This window comes from Mirounga leonina, unplaced genomic scaffold (assembly GCF_011800145.1).
Source record: "Mirounga leonina isolate KUSES-001 unplaced genomic scaffold, KU_Mleo_1.0 Mir_115, whole genome shotgun sequence".
Lineage (NCBI taxonomy): Eukaryota > Metazoa > Chordata > Mammalia > Carnivora > Phocidae > Mirounga > Mirounga leonina.
Genome location: NW_023270268.1, coordinates 70,138,771 through 70,166,600, shown reverse-complemented (window position 1 = coordinate 70,166,600; position 27,830 = coordinate 70,138,771). Strand labels below are relative to the sequence as shown.

The following is a 27,830-nucleotide window of genomic DNA, read 5'->3' as shown; positions in this document are numbered from 1 at the left end:
ACTGCCTGGGAATTAATGTTTTTCTTCTTTTTCTAGCAGGAAACGAGAGAGAAAATAGGAAGCAGAAGCTGCGCGCCGCGCGCTGCGCCCGCCGCCTTCGCCCCCCGGCCCCCGCCCCGGCGACGCGCGCTCCAGGGCGCGCGCGCGCCCGCGGCGCGTCCCCAGCGTGCCCGCGCGCCTCGTGCCTCGCGCCTCGCGCCTCGAGCCACGTCCCCGCCCCGGGCCCGGCGCGCCGCGGAGTTGGCTGCTGGGCGGCGCGGGCCTGGGTGTGGCCGGCGGGTCTCGGCGGCGCTAGTCTCGGCGGTGCGCTGTGCTCTGCACGCCGGCTCCGCGCTCGAGGGGCTGCTGAGCTCCCCGCGGACTCGGGCAGCGGCAGGTCGACGCGGACCCGAGCTCCCCCCAGGTAGGCGGCGATCGCACGCGCCGCGGCTCGTCGGAGCGCCCCGCGGGGGGATCCCGGGCTTCCCGCAGGGGGCGTGGGGCGCCTCGGGGCCGCCCCGGCGGAACCCCGCCCGCGGTGGCGTGGGGCTGGCGGGGTCGGGCGCCCTGGGCGGCGGAGCCCGCCCGGCGGGGACGGGACGGGCGCGCCTTGGCCGCGCTGTGCTCCCGCGCGGGGGCCAGCCCCTCGGCCGCCGCCTCGGGCACTTCCTGGGCGGCTCGGACTGCTCGCTCTGGGAGGCGAGGGGCGGCCTGGAGTCCCTCGGCCTCCAGCCCCCCAGGTCGGTCCCTACGGCCCGAGGCCTCGCCGGGCGACTCAGAGCGCGAGCTCGTGGCTGCCCGGAAAATAGCGGTTATTCGGGACTGCCCAGAAGGGTTACTGGGTAGCTCGTGAAAGTTTTACGCTGAGTGCTAAAAATGAGACCAGTGGTTGCGCGTTCAATTTGTTTTGGAAATGATATGTCCAGTGTTGGGGCGCGGGGTAATGGATTATGAATTCTTGTAAATTCTGTACGTGGTAAAATGTTTTCCTTTCCTCTCCACATTCTTTTTCTGCTTCAGAACACAAATGATTGCCTTCTACTTTGATATTTATTTCTGTACGGTAAGGGAAGACTGAATTCCCAAAAGTTTAAGAACAGACTTTCATTTGTTTATAGAAGCGACGCTTTGTTATTTTGCATCTCGCTCGCTCTGTCTCTCTGTCTCTCGGTGTCTCTCTTCCCTTTTCTCCCATTCCTTCCCTTTCTCTTTTGGTAGAGGATGTGGATACATCTTTTTCTCTTTCGGCCACTGGCAGAATAGCTCGGCGTGTAGGTTAGCACCCTGCTGGGAAGTTTTCTTAAGACATTTCAGATTTAATTTTTGATCACAACGCTTTATTATCATTCCTTCTTGGTGTTGCAAACTGAGATTGTGACCTTTGAGTACATCTGCTAGAACACGGAGCACACACTGCTTATTTAAGATGAAAGGGAAGTCTTTTCTAGTCGTGGAGGAAAAGGACGGTTTGGATACATAAAATTGTATGCTTTGGGTCTCTTTGCCATTGTACATTTTAAGACTCTTTAGTGTGGAGCTTTTGGGTTATTACCGACCCGCGGCTCTGAAAGTTTATTGTATATTTCAGTATTTGGCTAAAGATCATTTTAAGATTTTCCGTGTTGCATTTTGGTTTGTAGATGAATTTGAAACTGAAACAGAAGCTTTTAAAATACTGTTTTATTGAACGCGGTTAACTATCTTGTGTATACACATTTATTAAATTATAAAATTGGTTACCGTGGCTTGCAGTACATTCAGGTTCATCTCTGTGAGCCATAAGCATTGTTTAGGGGGTTATTCTGAGTCATTGGTCTTTGTTAACCCGTAGAATTGCTTCTTTTATTATTTTTTCCAGCTTTATTGAGGTACAACTGACATACAACATGGTATAAGTTTAAACAGCGTGATGACTTTATATTCATATATATTGCAAAATGATGACCATAGTAAGATTGGTTAACATATTCATCACTTGTGTGTGCCTGTGGCTGTGTTTAGCAACTTTCAAGTACAGAATACAGTGTTGTTAACAGTAGTATCCATGCTGTACCTTATATTCCCAGAGCGTACTCGCTTATAACTAGAAGTTTGTGCCATTTGATCAACATCTCCCCAGAATTGTTTCTTTTAAGTCATTGGCGCTTTAGTATGGCGGCACATATTTTTACACTTTAAAAATAGATTCTGGGACATTTTGAAAATTGAGAATTGGAACAAAGTATCGGACATTTTTCTGCCCTTACCAAGTACTGCCTGAGATGGTGTGATTTCTCTTTCAGGCATGTTACTAAAGTACACTTTGTTACTAGTTTCTTTACCTTGCTGGCTGGTTTAACCTGGGTTTGTTGTAGGGACTAATTATTAGACATTTGTTCTGGGCCAGGGGTGATGCTATACATTATTCTATTTACATCTCACATGAACTTGGCAAAGGAGGCATTCTCCAGTTCTACAGGTAAGGAACCTATGCCCCTGAAATCTAAAATAACTTGTCTGTGGTCGTGTAGCTGTTTAGTCACTCAACTGGGATTCAAGGCCAGACCTCTCTGAATCTGAAGTCCACGTTCTTTCCTCTGTGCCACATTGACTTTGTGCCAGGACATGAGGAATGACCCTCAGTTACTCGTTAGCATATTTGTAAATTTTCCAAGACATGCCAGAGATGTGGATTTGTTTTTCCAGCATGGTTGTTACTATCCGTCTGTGTTATTGTGCAGATCCTCACGTCAGCCATTCTCTCACCTCTCTGTTCCTGGTTCAATGTCTGGCTCACTCAAAGTTCGAGACCTCCCTCTTGCGAGGGCAGATTTTCTCCTGTTGATGTTAATAGGTAATGAAAACTTGATTATCCTTCCAAAATAATAACCCCATTTTAATGTGGGTTTTCTAGAGCCATAGATACAACTATTTTGGAAGGTTATAAACAGTATGACGTGTCTTTTGAAATATGGGAACCCTCTGATATTCCTCAAATTAAACCAGAAGATATTTCTTTTAAAGATTTTATTTATTTGTCAGGGAGAGAGAGAGAGCGCACAAGCAGGGGGAATGGCAGGTAGAGGGAGAGGGGGAAGCAGGCTCCCTGCTGAGCAGGGAGGACAATTCGGGCTCGATCCCAGGACCCTGACCTGAGCCTAATGCAAATGATTGAGCCACCCAGGCGCTCCTGTGTTTCCCATCTTAAAATTCTTTTCTTGACCTATTATTCTGCCCCATGTCTCTGGCTCCACATTGAGAAAGCATTTTTTTTTTTTTTTTAGAAAATGTAATTTTTTGAGAGAATAAAAATAAATACAGGAGAGGATAACCAGAAATAATTAGTTACCTACAGGGGGTGGGTAGGAACTGAGTAGAAGGCATAATGGAGGGAACAGCACTGCTGTGATTTTATCTTTTTGTATAGTTTTGGAAACTTGTTTATGTTTTATATGTTCAAAAATAAAATTAACAAGTTTGAAGGAAAAATCCTCCAAAATTTAATACAAACAGGAACAAAGGAACCAACTATATTTCAATGAATAACATGAATTCTCTGAAGAAAAAAATCCAAGTAAGTTTTTAATACACCACTTTGACTATCTACCTTTAATCTAGAGAGAGAAAGGACTGCAAAAAAAAAAAAAAAAATCTTGAGTCCTTTGTAATAAACTGGTTTTTTATAGTGAGAGATATAGCAAGTCTTGGACTATTTTGTATGTATCATAGAAATGAGCAAATGAGTAAATTCGTAGATTTTTAAAAAATATTTTATTTTACAGAGAGAGCACAAGCAGGGGGAGCAGCAGGCAGAGGGAGAGGGAGAAGCAGGCTCCCCGCCGAGCAAGGAGCCCAATGGGGGGCTCGATCCCAGGACCCTGAGATCATGACCCAAGCTGAAGCCAGACACTTAACCGACTGAGCCACCCAGGTGCCCCAAATTCATTGATATTTTTTGAGGTAGGGTTTTCACTGTGGGAGAAGGGAAATAAAGATACGAAATGGAAGAAGGCAGTGAAGCACTCTTTGGTGTTGGATTGGATTTAGAGTTACATATTTCCTAGCTCTGTGTGATGGAAAGGTCTAGAAGCAATGTCACCCTAGTAGCAGTGAGCACAAGTAGTGCCCAGATCTAAATGGCTGATTCCAGGGCTGGGGCAGGGAAAGTAGAAGAGCCTAGAACACAACGTTAGGAAGTATTCCCCCAAATGGTGGTAGCACATCAAAAGGACGTAGGAACTAGCTTGAACAGCCAAATCTGGGAAAATTTGAGCCTGAAAATGAATACTGATAGTAACGGATTATAACCCATTGAATAAAATAAGAATCCACAAGTTTATAATAAAGGAAAAGGAGAAAGCATTTTCAGTTGACTGCCAGTAAAAATGTAGAAAGTGCAGTAGAATTAGAAGGGTGACTGGTTTACAACCATCATGGTCATGTTGATTCGTGAGCATCACTAATGGAGAAAATTGGATGGGGAAAAGGGGACTAATACGGTTTCCCGTGGTCTCTCCAGAGATTAATGACCGAGGGGAAAAGGAATACTTCACAGTGCAGAAATCAGGCAGACGCCATCTCAACCAAGTGATGAAAGTTAACTTCACCAGTAGCGGGATAAACAGGTTCCTCTTGGGGCGTCTGGGTGGCTCTGTTGGTTAAGTGTCTGCCTTCAGCTCAGGTCGTGATCCCAGGGTCCTGGGATCCAGCCCCACATCAGGCAGGGATCCCTGCTCAGCTGGGAGCCTGCTTCTCCCTCTGTCTCTGTTGCTCCCCCTGCTTGTGCGCACGCTCTCTCTCTCTGACAAATAAATAAATAAAATCTTAAAAACAACAACAAAACAGGTTCCTCTTGATGTGCTTGAACTGGGGACATCGTTACTTTTCTGTGGTTTTTCTAAAATGCATGACCAAAATCTACACAGAGGAAACAATTGAGGGACCTTAATTGAGGGTCGTTCTACAGACTTTTCCAATATGCTAATGTCATGAAAGACAAAGGCAAAGGAAGTGTTCTAGATTAAAGGAAGTTTGGGGCGTTTGGGTGGCTCAGTCGGTTTAGCATCTGCCTTCAGCTCAGGTCATGATCCCAGGGTCCTGGGATTGAGTCCAGCCGGCAGGGTTCCCTGCTCAGCAGGGAATCTGCTTCTCCCTCTCCTCTACCCTTCCCCCCTGCTTGTGCACACGTGCTCTCTTTCTCTCTTTTTCTCTCTCTCGTTCTCTCTAGTGTGTGCACTCTTTTGCTCAAATAAATAAAACCTTAAAAAAAAAAAGGAAAGAATGCTAAAAAAAAAAAAATAAAGATAGTTTAAGAGACCTGACAAAGTACAATGCATAATCCTAGATTGGATCTTGGATTGGAAAATCTAACTGACATCAGGACATTGGCAGAATTTGAATAAGTAGTGAATATTAAATAATAGTATTGCAGGGCGCCTGGGTGGCTCAGTCGTTAGCGTCTGCCTTCGGCTCAGGTCATGATCCCAGGGTCCTGGGATCGAGCCCCACTTTGGGCTCCCTGCTCGGCGGGAAGCCTGCTTCTCCCTCTCCCACTCCCCCTGCTTGTGTTCCCCCTCTTGCTGTGTCTCTCTCTGTCAAATAAATAAAATCTTTAAAAAAAAATAGTATTGCATCAATATTAAGTTCCCTGAATTTGGTCATTGTACTCTGGTTATATAAGACAATGCCCTTGTTCTTAGAAGATACACGGTGAGTTATTAGGAGTAAATGGTCAAAATATCTTCAGTTTACTCTCAGAATGGACAAGCAATAATAATTATTACATATGAAGAGAGAATGATAAAGCAAACGTGGCAAATATTAATAATTAGTGAACCTAAGTGAAAGGTCTAAGAGTATTTATTCACCATACTACTTTTTTCAGCTTTGTTTGAAATTTTGAAAAATGAAATATTAAAAATAAAACTTCAAAAAATAATAAAGCTACTTTGTGTCCAAAAACAACAACAAAAAATCTTTGAAGGATTCCATGTAGGCTGTATCTACTCCTCAACTCCCCGTCTCCCCTCTTCTAAACCCACTCCAGAGTGGCTTTATCCTTCCTGTGCTGTGAAAAAACCATTCTTCTCGAAGGTCACCAGTGACATCAGTCTTGCCACGTTAGATCTCTTGGCCACCTTTCACACGGGTAATGGAGAGCTCCTTCCGGCTGAAGCAGTTTTCCCTTGGCTTCTGGGACATGGACTCTGATTTTCATCCTGCTCCACTGGCGATAGCTTCTTACTCTCAGAAAATGGTGTTATCATCCACCCAGTTGCTTAGGCTAACAATTCTAAGAATAATCTTTAATTCTCCTGTTTCACTCATCCTACATCTATTCCCCCATTGGCAACTCTAATGGGTTCTAACTTATTATTATTTCTAATTTGGCTATTTTTTTATTGTTTCTACTGCCACCACCCTTGTGTCAAACCACCATCTTCCTGGGCCTGGACTACAGCAGTAGCTCCTAACTGGTCTTTCAGCTTCCAATCTCAGGCAGCAGAACCCATTACTATGAGATAAAATCTGAAGTTTTTACTGTGGTCAGGAGGCCCACATGATTACATGGTTGGTCTCCTGCTCACCCCCTCTAATCTTTTCTGCTTTGCTCCCTCCCCTCCAGCCTCACTATCCTCTCTGTTGTTGATTTAGCATGCCAGGTTAGTTTCTGCCTCGGGACCTTTGCATTTACTGTTTATTCTTCCTGGAATGCTCTTCTCCCATTTAAGGCATGACTCATTTGATCATTTCATTCAGGCTTTACAGATTAATTTATTTAAAAATAGCCTTCCTTGTTGCTGACTTCTTGCAGGTTTTTTTCTCCTGCATAGTACTTATCTGTACTTGAAATTGTTGTTTATTTATGTGCTTTATTATCTATCTCCTAGACAGATATAGAATAAAGCTCCATGACAACAGAGCCTTTTGTTTGTTTTGTTTACTGCTGAATCCCTAGAGCCTGGAATGTGTCTGGCATGTGGTTGGAACTCAGATATTTGTTGAATGAATGAGTAAATGCATGAATTAATATATTCCAGCTTTTTTGCTGTGTTTTAACTAATACTGTTTCAAATGGAGAAGATTGTCTCAGAGAATCCTATAATGTAAAGTTTCTTGGTGATAACTGCTAAAGCTTCTCTGGAAGCTAACAAGTTGTTAATTTTGTTTCCCAGCTTCATCTTTCTTTTGTCTGCCCTCTGGTGGATGTAATCCTGATAAGCAGCCAGACGAGTACAGTAGGTCACTAGGAAGAAACAAAAAGGGAAAAATCTTGACCACAAACTGGATAATTAACTTTTAAATTACAAAGATTAAAAAATTTTAATTTTTGGTAAGCGTCTAAATTAACCATATTAATATTGGAAAGAATGACAAGAAAAAGGACACTATTTAAAGAGAGATCTGGTTTAGGATGTAAAAAAAAAAAGCCAAAAAACTAGCTCCAAAATGTTTTGACTATTTAAAATAATTCCTGCTTAAGTATACTTCTTTCTTTTAAGGGCGCCTGGGTGGCTCAGTCGGTTAAGCGACTGCCTTCGGCTCAGGTCATGATCCTGGAGTCCCAGGATCGAGTCCCGCATCGGGCTCCCTGCTCGGCGGGGAGTCTGCTTCTCCCTCTGACCCTCCCCCCTCTCATGCTCTCTCTCTCTCTCATTCTCTCTCTCAAATAAATAAAACCTTTAAAAAAATAAAAATAAAATATTTTTTAAAGATTTTATTTATTTGAGAGAGAGAGAGACAGAGAGAACACAAGCAGGGGGAGGGGCAGAGGGAGAGGGAGAAGCCGACTCCCCACTGAGCAGGGAGCCCAATGCGGGGTTTGATCCCAGGACCCTGGGATCATGACCTGAGCTGAAGGCAGACGCTTAATGACTGAGCCACCCAGGCGCCCCCTCTTAAAATATTTTTAGTATTTTTCCATTTTTAGTTCACAAACACCTTTTTCTCAACTACTATTAATTTCAGTTAGTCTTGACTTTTCCATATGTCAGTTAACATATGCCAGTGAGAAGCCTGTACAAACCCCAACAGTGGGTAGTACAGGCAACACTCTTAATTACTGTGCTACCCGACAGCCTTCCTATTGTCCTAGGGACAGCACAAGTACCAAAGAAATTCCTTTGGTGCAATAGTGATGAATAAAAAATGCTTGGTAAGTTTACAGTATATGTTCCTCAATACCATTTTTCCAGTACGCATTATGGAGAGCCTTCTGGAATTGTTCAAAGTTACATCTTATTTAATTTGTTTTGCGGTAGCAATCACATTAAATGATTTTAACACTCGTGTACTACGGACTTGCTAAAATAACATAAATGTAAAGTTTCTCTTAATGTCCATCTTTAATATTTAAGGCAGTACATAGCTTAAATATCCCCTCTTCTCCTACCCAGTTTTGGCTTTAGCAGGGTTGTTTCCTGTGCTGTTTGGTTATTACCGAGGACGCTTAGTATATACCTTGCTGGGTAAGGGCGTCCTCCCACCAAAATGCTTACCTTATGGTTGGAACCCCAAAAGAGAGCATTTGCTCAGGGGCTGTCAGTGCTGGGCATCTTTGCAAGTATTTAGAGCTCTGAGGTTCTCTTCACAGCTATGTAATATTTCATTGTATGGATTTACCGTATTTGCTCTCCTGTTGATTTATGTTTGTAACTTTTTTGTTAAAAACAACTGAAGAGTGATGGTCCTTAAACGTTCATTCTTATTTATGCAAAAATACTATGTTTTTAGAAGTCTTACTGTTTCGGGTGCCTGAGTGGCTCAGATGGTTAAGCGTCTGCCTTCGGCTCAGGTCATGATCTCAGGTCCTGGGATCGAGTCCCGCATCGGGCTCCCTGCTCCTTGGGAGCCTGCTTCTCCCTCTGCCTCTCTCTCTCTGTCTCTAATGAATAAATAAATAAAATCTTAAAAAAAAAAAAAGTCTTACTGTTTCTTCTTCATCTTCTAACTTGTAATACATTTTTAGCGATGGAGAAATTGGTAGAATCTGTACCGTAGAGAGAGAACACTGCTTTGGAATAGACAAAGGTGAGGACAGTGGTCCCTGGGCTTGTGTGGAGGGATTTTGGTATTTTTGTTATGGTAACATGTAGCAATGGCTGACTCATTTTTCTTTTCCCCTTCAGTTTTTATGAGTTCCCCACCTACACACCCTTACCCTGGAATTGTTTAAAGAGTGAAATTTGGGCTTTAACTATTTAGTAATGTAAAATCAAAAACCCAGTAATAACACCTTAAGCTGAATGAGACTTTGTTGTCTAACTGGCATGCAACATAGATTATACATTGTATTTAGGATAGTTAACAAGGCTTATAGTGACCATGTTTTTATAAGAAAATAATTTAAACATTTTTTTATTTTCTAGACTTCTGTAAATTAAATTATGTACTTAATAGAAAAATGGAGGACAACTAATTATTTAAGGAAATTGAAGTTTGTCAACAAGGGATCTTCATTATGTGCGTTACTTACGAAATGGGTCTCTGGGGAAGCTGTTGTGGGAGTAGGAATAAACTTTTTGAAAAGTGGTTTTAGGGCGTCTGGTTGGCTCCATCGGAAGAACATGAGACTCTTGATCTTGGGGTCGTGAGTTTGAGCCCCACGTTGGGTGTAGAGATTACTTAAATAAACATTTAAGAAAAAAAAATGTGGTCTTGTCATATGATATAAAAAGCAAAAGCAGTTGGTATTTAAAAATTTTTTAAACTTAGGGGGCGCCTGGGTGGCTCAGTCGGTTAAGCGTCTGCCTTCGGCTCAGGTCATGATCCCAGGGTGCTGGGATCGAGCCCCGCATCGGGCTCCCTGCTCGGCAGGAAGCCTGCTTCTCCCTCTCCCACTCCCCCTACTTGTGTTCCCTCTCTCACTGTGTCTCTCTCTGTCAAATAAATAAATAAATAAAATCTTAAAAAAAAAATTAAGCAGTAGCCTACTTATTAAAAAAATTTTTTTTTAAACTTAGATACTAGTTTTCATGGTTGTATGTTAACGTTTATGGGAATTAAAACTTATCAAGGGATTTCATTATTTCATTATTTATGTGCCACTAGGGAAGCTTTTGGGGGGAAAATACTTAACACACCCAAATACTCCTCTGTGACTTAGGGTATAAAGAAGGAGAGAAATGTTGCTATGTAAATTTCACCCATGGTTATGTGCTCATTTTCAGTGAGGAAACATCTTTGCAAAGTTTTTAGAGATGATGGTGAGACACATCATGAAGGGCTAGTGAAGCATCAGGAGTAATGTATGTTTCTTCAGCGATGCTGAAGAGCAGTATTGGTGTATGTGAGGGTGAGTGCTGCTAAAAACACAGTTCAAGCCACCTGGGAGAGAGAAGACCCCTTGGATTGATGGCTTTTGAGAACCTTGGTGGGGGAGGGAGTTGAGCATGGAGTGGAATCACAGATAGCTAGTGTGGGTTATTAGCTGTTAGTCTAAACCCAAGAAAGCAATCGTATGATATTTTGATAAAGTGTGATCCTGGAGTAGCATTGATGGATATCTGTTCATCTCATACCAATACCACATAGGTGCATTTGCTTTTTAATTAGTAAAACCTCCAAAGTTTTACTTTCTGCCTCAGTATTAATGGCTTTATGTTAGAAAAAAAGATCTGTACTGGGTGAGAGAAAGACACCGAATAATGTACTCTATTTCTAGTTACTGTTGGTAACTTTAAGATAATTTTACTTTTTTAAAAAAAGATATTTTACTTTTATTAAAGCTGTGAACACATGGAGTTGTAGCTAGCTGCCTTCCCATGAATATGTTAATTGCATGTCACATTTTGTCCCGTGAAGCCAAATTAGCAAATAAGCTAGATCATGATGCCTTATAAACATTTATAAACGCATAAATATTTATTGGATGGGCACTTAGAAACATTTGTTGGATGAAATTCTGATAGCCACTGTTGTCATATTTTCATCCTTTAGTGGGGGGATTCATTTAAATATTTTTTAGATATAATCAAGAGTAATATGTAACCAATTCTGGTAAATTTAAGGGATTGTTTTTGGTTAAAAAAAACAAATTATGTGACTTTAAAGTGATCTAAGACTTTGTGACTTAGTGATACAGAGATGAACCATACATGGTCCTATCAAAAAAATCCAAGAGGTAATAATACTTGAGTGAAGTCATCTGAGAAAAGACAGTCTGAGAAGGTTGTGATTTGTAATTTACATACTCATAATTTATTTTCCTAATGTCTGAGTCACAGAGTCTTAGAAATACTAAAATTAGAGGCTTCTCAACTTAGAGAAGGTAGTTTTAGGACTAAGTAAAGGAAATTCCCTGCCATTTTATATAGCTGCCAGTGAATTCATAGAACGTGTTGCTTTAAGAGGTAGTGCAGCTAAAAATATAAGCATACTAGAAACAGTTTCAGTTTAAGGGAAATCCTTAGTATGGTAAGTTCAGTCATATTCCCATGAAACATTTGGTTTTGGTGACATAACATTTTAAATATGTGCTCTATTGCAGCCCTTCCATCCTGATATAATTATTACTAGTTTCTCGTGAGAAGATGAACTTTTCTGATCGGGGTGGGTCGGTGTGTGGGGGTGCCTAGTGCAGGGTGGGCGTTCAACACATTTGTTGAGTGGAAGAATGAATCACATGACAATTTGGATTGACAGTAGGTCGGGATACACTAAAAGAATGGAGACACGTGCACTCTACATTTATTTTATTTTATTTTTTTAAGATTTTATTTATTTGAGAGAGAGAGAGAGCGAGCACATGAGGGGGGGAGGGTCAGAGGGAGAAGCAGACTCCCTGCTGAGCAGGGAGCCCGATGTGGGACTCGATCCCAGGACTCCAGGATCATGACCTGAGCCGAAGTCAGTCGCTCGCTCAACCAATTGAGCCACCCAGGCGCCCGCACTCTGCATTTAAAAGATAAACTGTGCATCAGGTTTTTCTGTAGTACCTGATATTACTATAATTTTAGGTTTTGTTACTACTTTTGCCTCAAAGAGGTCTTCCCTTCTTTTCCTTGATTTAAAGGATACTTTTATAATTTGTAATTTAAAAATTAAACCTAAAGAATTTATGATGAAACGCTCAGCTTTTATAAATGGCAAATAGTTTAAAACACGACAGTTGTCACACATGTTCTATTTATAACACACAAATGTAAAAATGTAAAATGTAGGAATGAAACAACAAAATCCATTTGCTTTTAATTCCATGAATACCTCTCCATTTTTTTTACTTTTATGCATGACATTTTATTGGGCCGTGGAATTTACCACCTCAGTTTAGATTTCTGCCAAGATGACAAATCCTGTTCAATGAGAGACCCCCTAATTCTTTTTTTTTTTTAAGATTTTTATTTATTTGACAGACACAGCGAGAGAGGGAACATAAGCAGGGGGAGTGGGAGAGGGAGAAGCAGGCTTCCCGCCGAGCAGGGAGCCCGATGCGGGGCTCGATCCCAGGACCCTGGGATCATGACCTGAGCCCAAGGCAGATGCTTAACGACTGAGCCACCCAGGCGCCCTGAGACCCCCTGATTCTTATCCAAAGCGTTCACCCCCAGTGGATCTGTTTATGATACCTGGATAAAGAGCTTGTTTTCTTGTTGATTTCTGACTGTGTGGACTGATCATGTTGTGACTTGTTAAGAAAACTAAATCACAAGATTTTTTTTTTAAGAAAAAATGTATTAAGAGCTACTTTTGGCCGTTGAGAATCTAAAGTCCCTTTCTTAATTCCAGAGATACGTGAAACACTATTGGCAGCTATTTTCTCACACACTTCACTACTTTAGCAAAGATTAATGCAGTTAAGCTTTAATTAAAAACCTTAAGTATCTCTCTTTTCAGGTGTCTTGGGTATTTCCTGATAGAAGATAGCTGGTTCCTAAGCTATCCTTTCAACTCGAGTTTATTTCATTCTTATATTCTTAAAGAGTAAAAGCAAGACCAAATACAGATTATTTTAAAGAAGGTGATGGCTGCCAAAAAAATTCAAGTTTTTGCCAGATGCATTGTTCCCTTGAGGAAAGAGAAGATACCACCTGAAATATGTCAAGAAATTGTTAATGATTTCTTTGTAAAAATATTTTTAAGTTGTGTTTGAGAAATAGGAAATTTATATGAGGAGTGTCTCTTTTTTTCTCTTCCCATTCTGAAGGCATTCCTCAAGGAAAAAAATTCAAAAAATTTTCACAATTCAGATGTGGGAAATAATTCTGCCCTATTTAAAAACTGATAAAAATGGGAATGATTTTTTTCTACAATCATGTATTCCAACTACATGATTTCTTTTTTTAAAGTATTTAGATGTTTTGTTTGACCAGGAAGATAATATAAATGCCATTTAGGGTTTTTTTGGAACTTTTTTAAAGATTTTATTTGAGAGAGTGAGAGGGAACCCAAGCAGGGGGAGTGGGAGAGGGAGAAGCAGGCTTCCCACTGAGCAAGGAGCCCGATGTGGGGCTCGATCCCAGGACACGGGGATCATGACCTGAGCCCAAGGCAGATGCTCAACCAGCTGAGCCACCAGGCGCCCCAGAATTATTTACTTAAGATTCATTTATTTATTTTAGAGAGAAAGAGGGGGGGAGGGGCAGAGACAGAGGGAGAGAACCTCAAGCAGACTCCGTGCTGAGCGCAGAGCCCCGATCCCACAACCCCAAGATCATGACCTGAGCCAAAATCAAGAGTTGGATGCTTAACCGACTGAGCCCCCCAGGCGCCCCTAAATGAACACACATTCTTGAACCTACCCTCAATCAAATGGTTTTAGATTTGTTTCCTATGTAAACGAGTTTAGACCTGTGTTTCTCAGACTGTAGGAGGCACCAGAATCAGAGTGTTTGTTAAGCACTGATCGCTGGGCTCCACCCTCCGAGTTTGTTGTTTAGACCTGGGAAAGGGCCTAAAAGTGTGCGTTTCTAGCAAGTTCCTCAGTGATGTTGCTGCTGCTGGTGGTGGTCCCCACACGTTGAGAACCACTGATGAGGTTATTTAGTTGCATCGGTGGTTATCAACCATGCTTCTTCCCTTACACACCTGAAGGGTATAACACTAATTAACAGTGCTTCAATCTAGGAGTCAAGGCATTGGAGTGGGGGTGGGCCAGGTACTGCTGTCTTCACGAGGTGGGTGTAGTTTGAGAAAGGTCTTCACATAATTGGGTGTTTTCTCCTACCCTCTTTCCCCTTTTGAATCTCTCTCCTCCCCCCCACTCATTAGAGAGTCCTGGTCTATATAATAGGGCATAAGGATAGAGTCCTCTCCCTGCAAACAGGAGTCTCCAGAGTTCCCAGGGAGGGATCTTCAGCACTTCTCAAGGAATTACAGAGAGAACAAAGGGGTTACAGGGCATCATAACTGGGATGCTGAGGCCATGAAAAAATTTCTTTCTGGTAATAATTGTATTTTTCTTTTTTGTTTAAAGTCTTTTGCATTATATCTACTGATCCATATATAGATAATGGCCTGAGTAGTGTTTCTGGTTGTAGTGTCTTTGTATATTTCCCTTGCTGGGCCAAATTAGCCCTCGCTTAAAGTTCCAAGGACATTTTGTGAATGTGTATATTTAATTCTCCAACCAATCCCATGGGGTATCTCCAATCTACTGATGAGGGAATTGAGACTCAGAGCAGGTGAGCAATTTCTGGGATCACGCAGTAAGGATACTTCCAGTGAGCCAGCAAGTTATTAGGTTATATGAACTCAGGTAAGCACGGTAACCTCCATAACTTGTAGTTTCATCGTCTGTGGGATGGGGATGATATTAGCCCGCCCCTTTGTAAAGATCTTATTTATTTGAGAGAGAGAATGAGCGTGAGAACAAGAGGAGGGAGGGTCAGAGGGAGAAGCAGACTCCCTGCTGAGCAGGGAGCCCAATGTGGGACTTGATCCTGGGACTCCAGGATCATGACCTGAGCCAAAGGCACTCAATCGCTTAACCAACTGAGCCACCCAGGCGCCCCAGCCCCTCCCTTCTGAGGTTGATTTGAGACCATTAAATGAGTTACTGTGGGGAGTTTTGAATAGTGCATGGCACAAAAGTGCTCAATGAATGCTGTCTCCTGGTTGGCTAACTCCTAATGCCTCAGTTCTGGGCTTGTCCTGACTTTGTGCCACGTTATCTTCCTCTTAGGCATTGAAGGTCAGTAATCTCTTATCCACAAATTGGAGATCCAAAATGCTATAAAAATGGCAGGTTTTTTTCATATATCACTTAATGGCAAAACCTTATGTGATTTGGACTCATTTCATGCCACAACCTGGCCTGATCTAACATGAAACCTGCTAGTTTGTTTTTCCCCACCTAGTTGTGAATGTGCTTATGTTTTGCTACAGAAATACTCCTTGATTATGTGGGGTGATGCCCCAGGGTCCACACCTTTATAAAATCTGAAAACTTCCCAAATCTGAACCACACCTGGTGCTAGGGCTTTAGATAATGGGATTATGGACCTATGTGAGTATGCACTTAAATGTCTGTTTTCCTACTGAACTGTAAACTCCTGGGGAGCTGGGCCTGTCCTATTCATGTGTAGCCTCAGGTCTTAGCACATGATAGGCATTTGGTAAATGGTGAAAGAATGAACCATTTCTTTCTTTCAACCCTCATCAGGGTGCCTGGGTGGCTCAGTAGTTAAGTGACTGCCTTCGGCTCAGGTCATGATCCCAGGGTCCTGGGATCGAGCCCCGCATCGGGCTCCCTGCTCAGCGGGAAGTCTGCTACTCCCTCTCCCACTCCCCCTGCTGTGTTCCCTTTCTTGCTGTGTCTCTGTCAAATAAATAAATAAAATCTAAAAAAAAAGTAATGAACCATGCCACAACATACCAGTTGAGTGAAGGGAAACAGACTGAAGAATAGCACCTTATTTATTTTCTGGAACACAGACAACACAGACTGCCTGCAGTTCACAAGAGGCAGAATTTTTTACTTTGGGGACATTTAAGTGTTCAATGGGATGAGAAAAATAAAAACAAAAAACCTGAATGCCGAGGCTACAGTTTCAGCAGCTCTAATGTTTTTCTGTCTTATCCATCGCCCCCTACAGCCCTAGATTTTTAGCTAACTTGTGAAAGCCCCATGGGAATATCTGTATCTGGACTACTTGGGGTGGATAGGCAAGCGTGCTTTTAAATTCCATGCTAAGAATGATCATAAAAGCTTTAAATACCTAATTCATTATGGGTTTGCAGTTTTGTTTTTTTTAATTTTACAAAGTATAGGAATTAACAGATTGCAAAGAGAAACGTAGAACATTAGGGATTATAATAACAAACTTGAATTTTTCTGATGAATAGACTTAGTAAGCAAAAGTAGTTTTATGGCTAAATTTACAACTTAAAATATTCTCTCATGCTTTGCGAGCTTTCATAATCAGTATGAAAATTATTAGCTACAAAATATATTTCCTTGTCACATATAGATGAAAATGGCTGTTCACTAACAGTAGTATAATTGTACAGGCTGCATAATGCCTTGCTTTGGGGAGAGAGGGCTGAATTATGCAACTGTGTTATTTTTTTAATTGGTGTGGATACAGTGGCTCATTGGTTTTTTTATATGTGTAACTGGCACAGCCAAACTTTTAAAAAGATAACTAATACGCTGCTTTCTTCTCAACTTACAGTGCTTTCATTATATAAGAGAGTAATTTCAATTGTGTTAAATGAATTATTCATGTTGAAAAAGAACTTAGTCAAGAAGTTACGGTAACTGAAAGACACTGCTGATATTTAATTTCTATTAAATTATTAGTTTAAAATTGCTTTCATCTATAATTTTGGTACCACTTCAGAGATTGTAATGAATAGCCCCAGTTTGACCTAGAGTAAAAATCACCATTGGTGAAATTTCTTGACAATTACACTGTACCCTTCTGATGTTTGTTGTCTGTGTGTTTTGTTCTTAGTTGTGTTTTTTGTATAATTAAAATTTTTTAAGATTTTATTTTTAAGCTGTCTATACACCCAACGTGGGGCTTGAACTGATGACCCTAAGATCAAGAGTCGCACAGTCCACCAACTGAGCCGGCCAGACACCCCTGTGGTGGTTGTGGGGTTTTTTTGTTTTTGTTTTTGTAATGGAATGTAGAGATGGCTCATATATATCTCCTATTCTTTTATCTTTCCCTCCTCCCAGGAGGAAAATTTCTTAACTAGCTGGCTGAAGATAGATCCTGGGAAACCTAAGTATTTAAGAAGTGAATGGGGGTGGGGGGAGACAGCAAAAACTACAAACAAACCCAGAAACAATAGTGAAGTACAAGGAGGATCTAGGAAGTTGGAGTCATGAAAGCCATAGTAGTGTAGTAAACGGAATACGGAGGGAATATCATTAGTCAGATTCAGCCGAGAAGTCTAATGAGCTGCCTTTTGAAAAGAGGCAGTGTGGCAGGGTGGAGAGATGCTGGGTTCCAGAGTCACACACACACTTGGATTCAGTTCCCAACTGTGCTACTAATCTCAGGCAAGTCATTTAACCTGTCTGAGCCTCAGTTTCTTTTTGTCTTTATTTTTATCTCATTCTACTTATTTTATGGTTCCCAGTGGACTTCAGGTATGTTAAGAGATAAACTGAGGCATAGTAAACATTTTAAGTTGTTTTATAGCAAAAATCGATTTGGATTGGGCATACATAGGGGCAAGATTTTCATAGAGAAGGAAGCAAAGCAAGGAAATTACTTGATTAGCTGTGGCTATGTGCTTGCCTTATTTGGAAAGCCTAGTTGGCTGTGATTGGTTGTCCTTGGGTTTCACAGGCTTAGGTTTGGGTTTGCTTACATAGTTTGCTAAGATATTAGAACCACCTCAGCCTAATGGTCTCCTTGTTTAATTTAGTGCAAGAGTTAGATTAACTATAAATATATTTCTTGTGGATCCACATATGACTCACTTTTATATATTTATATTTGCTTATTGGTAACCTAAACATCTGTAAAGCAAATACCCAACTCAGGAATTCGAAAATTAACAATTACTTGCAACTATTGTACTTGTGTGCTTCTTCCTTGTACTGTTTTATCATTCTCTTCAAAAACCTTTTATTACGTATGTGTGCATTCCTAAACAGTCTTAGATGTTTTTGAATTTTATAAAAAGAGTATTATGCTGGTATGTGTCTTCACCACCCCCAGTATTGTTCAGACTAATCTACATTGTCTATACCTGTAGTTCATTTGTTTTCATTGCAATATAATAATTCAACATGAAAACACTACAATTATCCATTCTCCTGTTGGTGGGCAATTAGTGTTTTTAGTTTATTGCTCTTACAAGTAGTACTATATGAACCCCATTCAAGCACATGAGTACTTGACTTTCCTTTAGGGCTTATATACCCAGAAATGGAATTAAATTTTTTTAAGTAAACTTTTAAAAAAATTTTAAGTAATCTATACACCCCAAGTGGAACTTGAACTCACAACTCCGAGATCAAGAGTGGTGTGTCCTACCAACTGAGCCAGCCAGATACCCCCAGAAATGGAATTGTCCTATTGAAAGATAGAGGTATCATCACCTTCGTTAGATATTGGCCAAGTTGCTTTCCAAGAGCTTGCCTACCAGAATGAGTTACCATTTTCCTTAACCTTGCCAATTCTTTTTAAATTTAAGTAATCGCTACACCCATTGTGGGGGTTGAACTCATGACCTCGAGATCGAGTCACACGTTTTACCCCAACTGAGCCAACCAGGTACCCCAACCTTGTTAATTCTTGGTTGAGATACAATTTGATCAATCTGAAATTGATGAATTTCATCAATTCATGAAATGTTGTATGAAATTGTTCAAAAGTATGAAATTGTTGATTTGCATTGCCCTGATTACTGAGGTTGGATATCTTTACATTTGTATATTGGCTTCTACAGTTTTTCCTGCTGTGGTTTGCTGACTCATATCTTTGCACATTTCCCAGTTAGATTATTGGTCTTTTTTATTAGTTTGGAGGAATTGGTTTTAAACTCTAGATACTAATCCTTTATCTTAATTTTAGCTTGTAATGATCTTTTCCCAATCTGTGGCTTGGTTCCCCCTCCCCCCCCCATAGAAGAGAAACTCTTCTCATTCATACACTGTCCTTGCACACCTGAAGGTGCTAGCTAGCCCTTCTAGCTGACCTTTCTCTTCTTAGCCTTCTTGTATAGAGGGATAATTGTAAGAATCATTGTCAACAGTTGTGTTGGGGGGAGTGCAGCAGACCATTGGGCTATTTAGTACACCTTGAGGTTGATTCTGCTCCCATATGTTGGAAGATCTTTAAAAAAAAAAAAAAGCATAATTGGTACCTCTTTGCCTTCAGCTTTGGGGCTGTTCACTATGAGTCCTCAGAAGTCCTACTCCGTTTTCTGTTAGGCCTATGACCAGTGTAGATGGAAACCTTAATTTCTGCCTATCATTGCTTCCTTTTTTGGTCATTAATTCAGGTAAAGTCTGATCAGTGAGAGAGTATGTTTTGGTTTACTCTCTTCTCAGGTTGGGTTCTTGATTATCTTAAACTTTAAGGAAGATGTGGAGTTAATTTATACAGCAGTTCACCTGGCTATACCCAGTGGAGAATTTTTAGTGGTGGGTGCCTCTTACTGGTTTTCTTTCTCCTGCCATTACTTTTCATATGTTCCCTCCACCCCACCCCCCACACATTGAATTCACGAAGTTTTTTGAACTATTTTACCATTTCCTCTGTTTTTGTTCTTTATTAACTGCGGATGTAAAGGACCTGCAGGAGGGCAAGTCGTTGGATGACTTTGTCGCTCTAGTCAAATACGTGCCCCAGAGGACCTCACTTCTCTGAATTGGAGCATGCTTTAGATCTATGGTTTGAGGGAGCGACTTACTAAACTGTACCTCATGCAGCAATATCATTCTCAAGAATTCAGAGCTTTCATAGCCATATTACATCCATAGACCATGTCAATCCATAGACTAGCCACTTCGTTAGATCCTCCTTTAGACCTTCAAAACACAATTTATTAGGATTTATCTTACTAGGTTTCACTTGGGGCTATCTTGTGGCCTCGTTTTACCCTAGTCAACCTCTAGGCTTGTACAGAAGTCATTTATAACTTAGTCTATGCTAGATGTGCTCCTTGTTGCAATCCAGCAATTGTCAGGGGGGAAGAAAAGATCAACAGAAAGTGTGTAATCAAAATATTCTTTCTCCTTAGTGACAGAACCAATAAGTTTTCCTTAAAGAGTCAAAAACTAGTTCCTCCTTTTAGCAGTAGATAATGGAAGGTGGGGGAAGGCAGCTTTAACATTTCTTTTCAGGCATCCAGAGAAAGTTTGTGGTTGTCTTTCTAGGGGAGGAAAGGTGATTTTTCCCTTTCCTCTTCTGAGTTCTTGGCGGAGACCCCCTGCAATAAAAGATAAATGAAAGAAACAAATTTATGAATATGTATGTATTCCTTGGGTATATGTGAAAGATTTCCAGGGGGAAAAATGTGTAACCCCTGAGGTAGTCCAAGGCACCAGCTTAAAAAACAGTCTTCAGCTAAAGAAAGAAGATCTGGGAACAGGGGTGGGCTGGGTAGGGGACCTGTTGTGGGAGGTTATCAGGAAAGGCAAGGGTAAACAAAGGTAAGGTTTGTTGTGCAGATTTAAATCAGTACATTCTCCATTGGTTAAGATTCTCTGGTGATTTAGAGTCCTTTCCTTCCTAGAATGGATTTTCTTTTTAAGTGTAAATTTCCATCTCAGGTGTAACTTCTCTTGTTTTCAGTCTCTCCTGTTTCTCTGAATAATCCTATGCCACATCCTTAAACTATATTTGGGGTGGCCTATTCTACCTTTCCTTTGGTACAAGCATCACAAGGGCTCTGGTTTTGCTGCTAGAAACCTTTCTCAGAGCCATGCCTTCTGACAGCCCTTCCCTTTTCATGGTGTCTGCTTCAGCTTAGCTGAGGGGGTGACTGGACAGGAGTGAGGCTTGGGGATTCAGAATTCCATGGGAAGAAATGGGGTCATGTATAGGCAGCTCTGTTTGAGAGGTCATAATGAAGGATAGAAAAAGGAGGGTCCATGATAGTGAAATGTGGAATCAAGGCAGTGTGTGTGTGTGTGTGTGTGTGTGTGTGTCTCTCTCTCTCTCTTCAAGGGAGAGACTTGGGCATGTTCAACCCTGATAGAATCCAGTTGAAAGTGAAAGGTTACCCACAGGTGGTGGTTTGCTAGATGAAAATGAGGAATTACAACTTTACAATAGACTGAACCGTTAACACCTGATACCCTGACCAACCTTAGCTTTACAAATAGCGCATAAACAGAGATTAAGTTTGTTCTGATTTATTACACTAAGGCTGCCGTGTTATCTAGAAGTATTCCTGCTACACACATTGAACTTGAATGTCATCTAACCTGTAGATCTAACTTACAGTTTATTGGCAATGTAGAGGATAAACAAGTTAAACGGTACCATAAGGAAGTAAACAGAATGTGGGACAAGTGGCTCATTCTATCCAGTAAGTCAGTATTCTAGGGGTAATAAAGCAGGCTGTGGATACTTCTAGATGGAGAGACTTAGGAGACATAGCCAAGTGTATTATGTAGTCTGTAATTGGATCCTAATTTGAATAAATCAGATGTAAAAAGATATTGGTAGAGTAATTGGGGAAATTTGAAAATGGACTAGGTGTATTAGCTCTTGAATAATTACTGTTAATTTTGGTAGATCTACTAATGGTATTATGGTTTAAAAGATAAGTGTCTTAATACTTTTGGAGATGTATGCTGACATATTTCATGGTGGAATGTCGTGATGTCTGTGATTGACTTTAAAATACTTAACGGGGCACCTGGGTGGCTCAGTCGTTAAGCGTCTGCCTTCGGCTCAGGTCATGGTCCCAGGCTCCTGGGATCGAGGCCCACATCGGCGTCCCTGCTCTTCGGGAAGCCTGCTTCTCCTTCTCCCACTCCCCCTGCTTATGTTCCCTCTTTCTGTGTTTCTCTCTGTCAAATAAATAAAATCTTAAAAAAAATAAAAATACTTCAGCAAATGGGGGCTCCTGGATGGCTCAGTCGGTTAAGCCTCTGCCTTCAGTTCAGGTCCGGATCTCAGGGTCCTGGGATCGAGCCCTGGATTGTTGGGCTCCCTGCTTCTCCAACTATCTCCTCCACCCCTTCCCTCCCTCGCCCCGCTCGTGCTCGTACTCTCTCAAATAAATAAAATCTTTAAAAAAAAAAAAAAAAATACTTGAGCAAAAACAAGCAAATACAACAATAACAATTTGTAAATCACATGGTGGGTATTATGGGTATCTGTTATACTGATTTCTCTACCTTTCTCTGTTTGAAATTTTTCCTAAAAGACTAAAACAACGGAGGAAAAATGAGAGCTTGAATGTTCTAGAAGAGATAATTAGAAGTGTAAGATTACTGCAAAGACGGTAGATGGGATTTAAATTGTAAGTGGAGGAATTGGACCAAATGACAGAAAAGTCAGTTCCTCTTCTGAATAGAGGGAAAGGAGAATGTGATGAGTCGGTTATGTTTGTATAGTCTTATATATGTAGTGGTAGAAAATTGAAAGAGTTCCTGTCTGATGGCTTCTGCTTTCTCTGTGATATAGAAAGCAGGGTCATCTGTAATAGGGGTTGTGAAAGGTCAGAAGCTTAAAGAGTTCAAAGGAACTGACATAGTTCATAGTAAGAGTAGAAGTGATGAGTAAAAAGCTGCATAGGGTTGCTGGGTGGTTTTGAGGGCCCAGTTGAGATGGGTGAAATGAATTTGTAGTATAACTAATATGCCCTGTTTGACTTTTTTGATCAGTGTTTGGTCACTTGAGTACTTGGCCAAAAGGTAGGTAGTTGGATTCATACAAGGTTGTGGCTTTTGTCTGTTGAGTGTGACAACATAAAAGGGTTGGGAAACTAGGGTGCTGGCAAAATTGTGGGTGAAGTGCTGGACCTGGAATCTAATCTGTTTAGGAAGGGAGGTGTAGCTTGCAGGTAGAGGATGAATGAGTTCTGGAGATCTACTGCACCTCGTAGTGATTATAGTCAACCACTTGGTACTGTATGCCTCAACGTTGCTAAAAGATTAGATCTTAAATGTTCTCTTTACCAAGAAGAGATGGTAATTGTGTGATGGGATAGTTAACTCTTTGGTAATCATATTGCAATATGTAAATTTCAAATCACATCCTATAACTAAAACTTATACAATAACTTACACAATGTTATAGGTCATTATATCCATAAAAAGAGGAGAGGTACCACAAACTCATGATATTTCATCTTGAACTCCTCATCTCCCTTATGAACCTTCTCCTTCAAGGACTTCAAAGTGTCTGGGATTTTAATTACTTACCAGCTAGTAAATTCGCCTGTTACTGTTTCACGGACGCTAGCAGATGACGTGAGACTCCTTGGTCAGCCCAGCAAGTAGCCTGTCCTGGTGTTGGTTTGTGCTGATTCCCCCATGTTCCTCAGTTCCTATGGGGTTAACACAGGTGGGCCTAGATAGATGCCACACATACATTGGATTTGTGTCACAGCCCAGAAACACTGAGCTTGGGGAATGTACCACTTTTATAATAAGTGGAAGCAAGCTTTGCTCTGTCTTGGCAGGGAGACATTGTCTCATCTCTCAAGGTTGCTTGCTCCAAATACAACCCTGAGAAACGGCCCAGGTGAGCGTGATGAGGGCCTTATATTTTGGCAGGCCCCGGAAAAATGTATAGGGGTATTCAGGACCCATGGCCTCTCCCAAAAGTAACCCATCCAGTAGTGGTGGTGAGGGAACGGCTTTCTGTGTGCTGTCTGTTCATGGTACTCCATCCGTTTCAGCACCCATGCTGGAAAATCTCCATTTGGTACAGATCCTAGTATATCCTGAGTAGCTCTTGCTAGCCGTGTTTCCTGAAACTGGATTTGCCTCTTGGTGGGAGTTGAGCCAAAAGACACAACCAAGCCAAAGAAAAGGAAAAGGAAGGGTTTTACTTGCAGTAAGTAAAGGAGAACCGTGGGTTTCCCCCTCCCCCCAAAAGCAGTGTCTCCCCGAAGGGCAAAATCGGGGACCTTTGAAGCTTAGGATGCGTCTGTACTCATGAAGGGGTCTGGGCGGTGGGGCAGAAGTCGTCCTAAGGTGACGGACTCCAGGTCAAAGTCCCGGGGAGCTGCAAAAGCAGAGGCCAGATCATCAATTCTGTGGCTCGGGTGGGACTGGTATCTGAGTGCTCAGAGGGATTTAGATCCTGCAGAGATAACTCAAGAGTGTGGGTCAGGTCAGTCTCCTGGCCTGATAGTGGCTGTTTGTTCTCACATTCTTTCCCAAGATGTCTGGGGGCCCGAAATGACTTCTCAAGAAAGCTAGGTCTACTGGCCTTTCTTCGGGGACCCCTACCCTTTCTGCTTACAGTTGCAGAGAAGCTCCGCTTTAGAGAGTCAGTTGTATGCAGGTGGCTATTGGGGTGGGAAGGCAGTAGTGGGTGGGTAAGTGGTGGTTTTGAACACCCTGAAACTAATGAGACCTGTGATGGCCCCTTGATACTCCTTTTTTAGGTACATTAGCAACTCAGTAAGAGCTTTACATCAGTTTTGCATGCCCGGGATTTTTTTTGGAACTCAGAAAATAAAGCAGCATCAGAACCAGAGTTTTTAGGATTTGGGGGCCAGTGATAGCCTCGGTATGGTCCAGCAAGGGTAATTAAGGTTGTGAATTTAAAGAACCTAGAATGCTATTTATCTTCAGTTAGGCAGAATGATCTTCCAGATTGGCAGTAATCTAACCAGCCTGGTACTCCCTGAGGAACATACTAAGTTGTTAAACAGAACTTCATCAAAAAATGGTTAAGCCTTATAATGATCAAAATTTGCTGGAAATTTAGATAAATGGAGAGCTATATTATAGTAGTAAATTGGACATGGAATATTAGAATGATGTCAGTTCTTACTTACGGTTTAATGCCTTTCCAAGCAATCCTAATAGATTAACTTGTTAATTTGACAAAATAAAGTTAACCCTAATAAACGGATACTTGTACTACAGGTTGAAGTGAATGCAGGATGACACCAGAAACAGATTTTCTTTTTTTTTTTCCTAAAGATTTTATTTATTTTTTAACAAAGAGACAACGAGAGAGGGAACTCGAGCAGGGGGAGTGGGAGAGGGAGAAGCCGACTTCCTGCAGAGCAGGGAGCCCGATGCTGGGCTCAATCCCAGGACCCTGGGATCATGACCCGAGCCGAAGGCAGATGTTTAACGACTGAGCCACCCAGGCGCTCCCAGATTTTCCCTTATGGGAATCAGAGTCTCTCTTACGGGAATTTGGAGATAGGGTGGTCATTTGGGTCTCTAATTTTGACCTGAGGAAATACAAACTGGGTCTTGTGCTTGGAGAAGCAGAAAAAGTGATTTTGTAGAAAGAAGAAAAATAGGAAGAGAAAAACGGGACAGGTAGAGAAAGAATACTATCATAAGTTTTCAGCTTCAGTTTCTTCCCGAGGTTGTAATATGCCTGCCTTTGGGTTCTGTGATTCATCCTAAATCCTTTAAAATTTTTTTCCCTTTATTTATTAAGCTATTTCAGGTTAATTTACTGGGTAAGTGTCTTAGGCGCTGGGGATGTAGCAAAAAAAAACAAAGCAAAGTCCCAGCCTCAAGGAGCTTACATTCTACCAGGAGGAAACAACAAATAAGCAAATACATGCTAGATGGTGTTGAGTCATCAAGTGGCTATGGGCTATCAGCAAAGGTCCCTCTGAGGAGGTAGCATTTGAGGAAAAGTCAGCAAGCAATGAAAATATCAGGGGTAAGAGCATTTCAGGCAGAGGGAAGAGCAAGTATAAAGACATTGAGACTAGATCCTACTTAGTGTGTTCAAAGGACATCAAGAAGTCTTTGGAGTGGGTGGAGAAGAGTGAGATGGACAGTGTGATTGACAAGGTCAGAGGGGTGTAAGAGATTGGGTAGGGCTCTGTAGGTCAAGGTAGAGTTAGGTTTTCCTCTGAATGGGAGTGGAAAACCTTGTAGCATTTAAAGGAGAAGAAAGACTGGTGTTTTAACAAAGGATGACTCAGTTGCCGTATTTAGGATAGACTGGGGTGTGGTGGAGGGCCGTAGAAAGGAGACCAGGTGAAAGATGGTGGTGGCTTAGACCAAGGTAGGCAGGGTGGGAGTTATCGGGGTTGGTAAGATCCTAGATATTTTTCTGAAAGAAGAACTGGCAGGCTTTGCTGATGGATTATATGTAGGGTGTGAAAGAAATAAGGATGACTCCCAGGTGTTCGGCTTATAGGGTTGACAGGACTGAATTTCCATTTACTGAGACAGGGAAGACCCTGGGGGTAGAGTGGGGTTCAGGTTTGACGTATGAACTCTGTGGTGCCTATTAGACATCTAAATGGGGATAAATAGATATGGGTGCTCTCTGCAGTATTGTCAAGTATTTCCTACTGGGCTGTATTCTAGTACTAACGGTCTGTAATTTAGTCTTGAATATTACAACTCAGGATTTTTCTTCCATCCTCCGATCACCTTCTCCATCAGACCCTGTTAGTGATCTAGATCTAAGTCGGTTGTTACTGGAACTTGGAATTGCTAGCTCACTTGAGTTTCAGAAGGATGAAAAAGAAGTTATATGTCAGTAGTTTAGAAAGTAGGTTAATATTTAAATGGAGAACTGAATTCAGCTCGCTCTGGTTTTTTATTTTTATTTATTTTTTTTTGACAGTTGCTTTCACTTGCTAATTTCTGAGGCAAACAAGTGAAAGGATGAGTGAACTGGAGCAGTTGAGGCAGGAAGCGGAACAGCTTCGGAATCAGATCCAGGTAAGAGCAAAGTTTCTCATTTTGGAATTTTAACATTTTTATTTAGTACCAGCGATGAATAAGATGTGTTCATTATTGGATCAGTCTACATATATTAAATGTATCAGTCTTGAAGTGGTCAATTTGTTTTTATCGTACCTCTAAAGTACTCTCTAAAAATCATTCCTAACAAATATCTGTGTGGACTTACGACCTCTGTGTCCCTAAGAAGTTAATATTCTATATGTAATTCCTGCTGAAAGACAAACCTAATTCTCTTAGTCACACACCTGGAATCGTAGTTTGGTTTTTGGTGCAATATGATGAGGCAGATGTTATCACATTGTAATACACTAGAAAAATCTGAATCTCTATTAGATTGCAGAAAAACATTAGAAATTATTAGTGGCATAATAATGTCTGTCATCTTTTACTGTTGGAAATCAACTCAAAACAGCAAAGAACTTAAATACAAGTTCCATCTGACAACAAAATTAAAAGACACTTAGAACTTCACTCCAAGAATCGAACAGTGATGCATCAGGGTGTCAGAAGGCTCAGAGGGAGGGTTTCTGCAAAGTGGGTAGTACTCCCTCAGCAAAAACAGCAGTAATCCTCTGGAACAGTGGGAACAGATGTTTCCCTGGATGGAGGAATATCAAGGAAGATAGAGCTAAAAGATGGCATGTCTATATCCCTTCATGTTTAGGAAGCCTCTTGGAGAGCAGGGTAGAGGAAAGAGACTGAATTGTAGCCTGGCTCTGCCTCCTGACTGCAGAGAAAGCAAGGGCTGACACAGTAAGGGATACACATGAAGAACTTCAGCACAAAGCCAGAAGAATCCCTAATGGCTCGGAACACTGCTGGCCCCCCAACCCCGCAACCGTGAACTTTCTGCAAGAGCTGTTTCAGAAGAACTCCTCTGATTCGATGAGTGAAGAATGAGAAGAAAGGATTGAGCACAGGATATATACAAGGATATTACAAGAAAAGAGAGGAAAGGGGTGGAAAGAACAAAGGATGGCTGAAGAACACTCACCAAGAAAATGTTGATTCCGATTGGCTTGAAATCCTAAACCAAATCTCACTGCCAGGAATTCAAGGAAGTGGATGATTTAGATGTGAGTAAGAACTCTTGAGTTTG

General features: G+C 41.4%; 1 protein-coding gene across 1 annotated transcript in view; it reads left to right on the top strand.

Moving 5' to 3' along the window:
• The first annotated feature begins 235 nt into the window (after positions 1-235).
• GNB4 (G protein subunit beta 4) overlaps positions 236-27,830 on the top strand; it is a 57,997-nt gene continuing 30,402 nt past the window's right edge. Inside the window, exons 1-2 of the mRNA XM_034999354.1 lie at positions 236-403; positions 26,610-26,707. Coding sequence (XP_034855245.1) covers positions 26,651-26,707 — 57 coding nt within the window. The 5' untranslated portion in view covers positions 236-403; positions 26,610-26,650. The remainder of the gene's footprint in view (positions 404-26,609; positions 26,708-27,830) is intronic.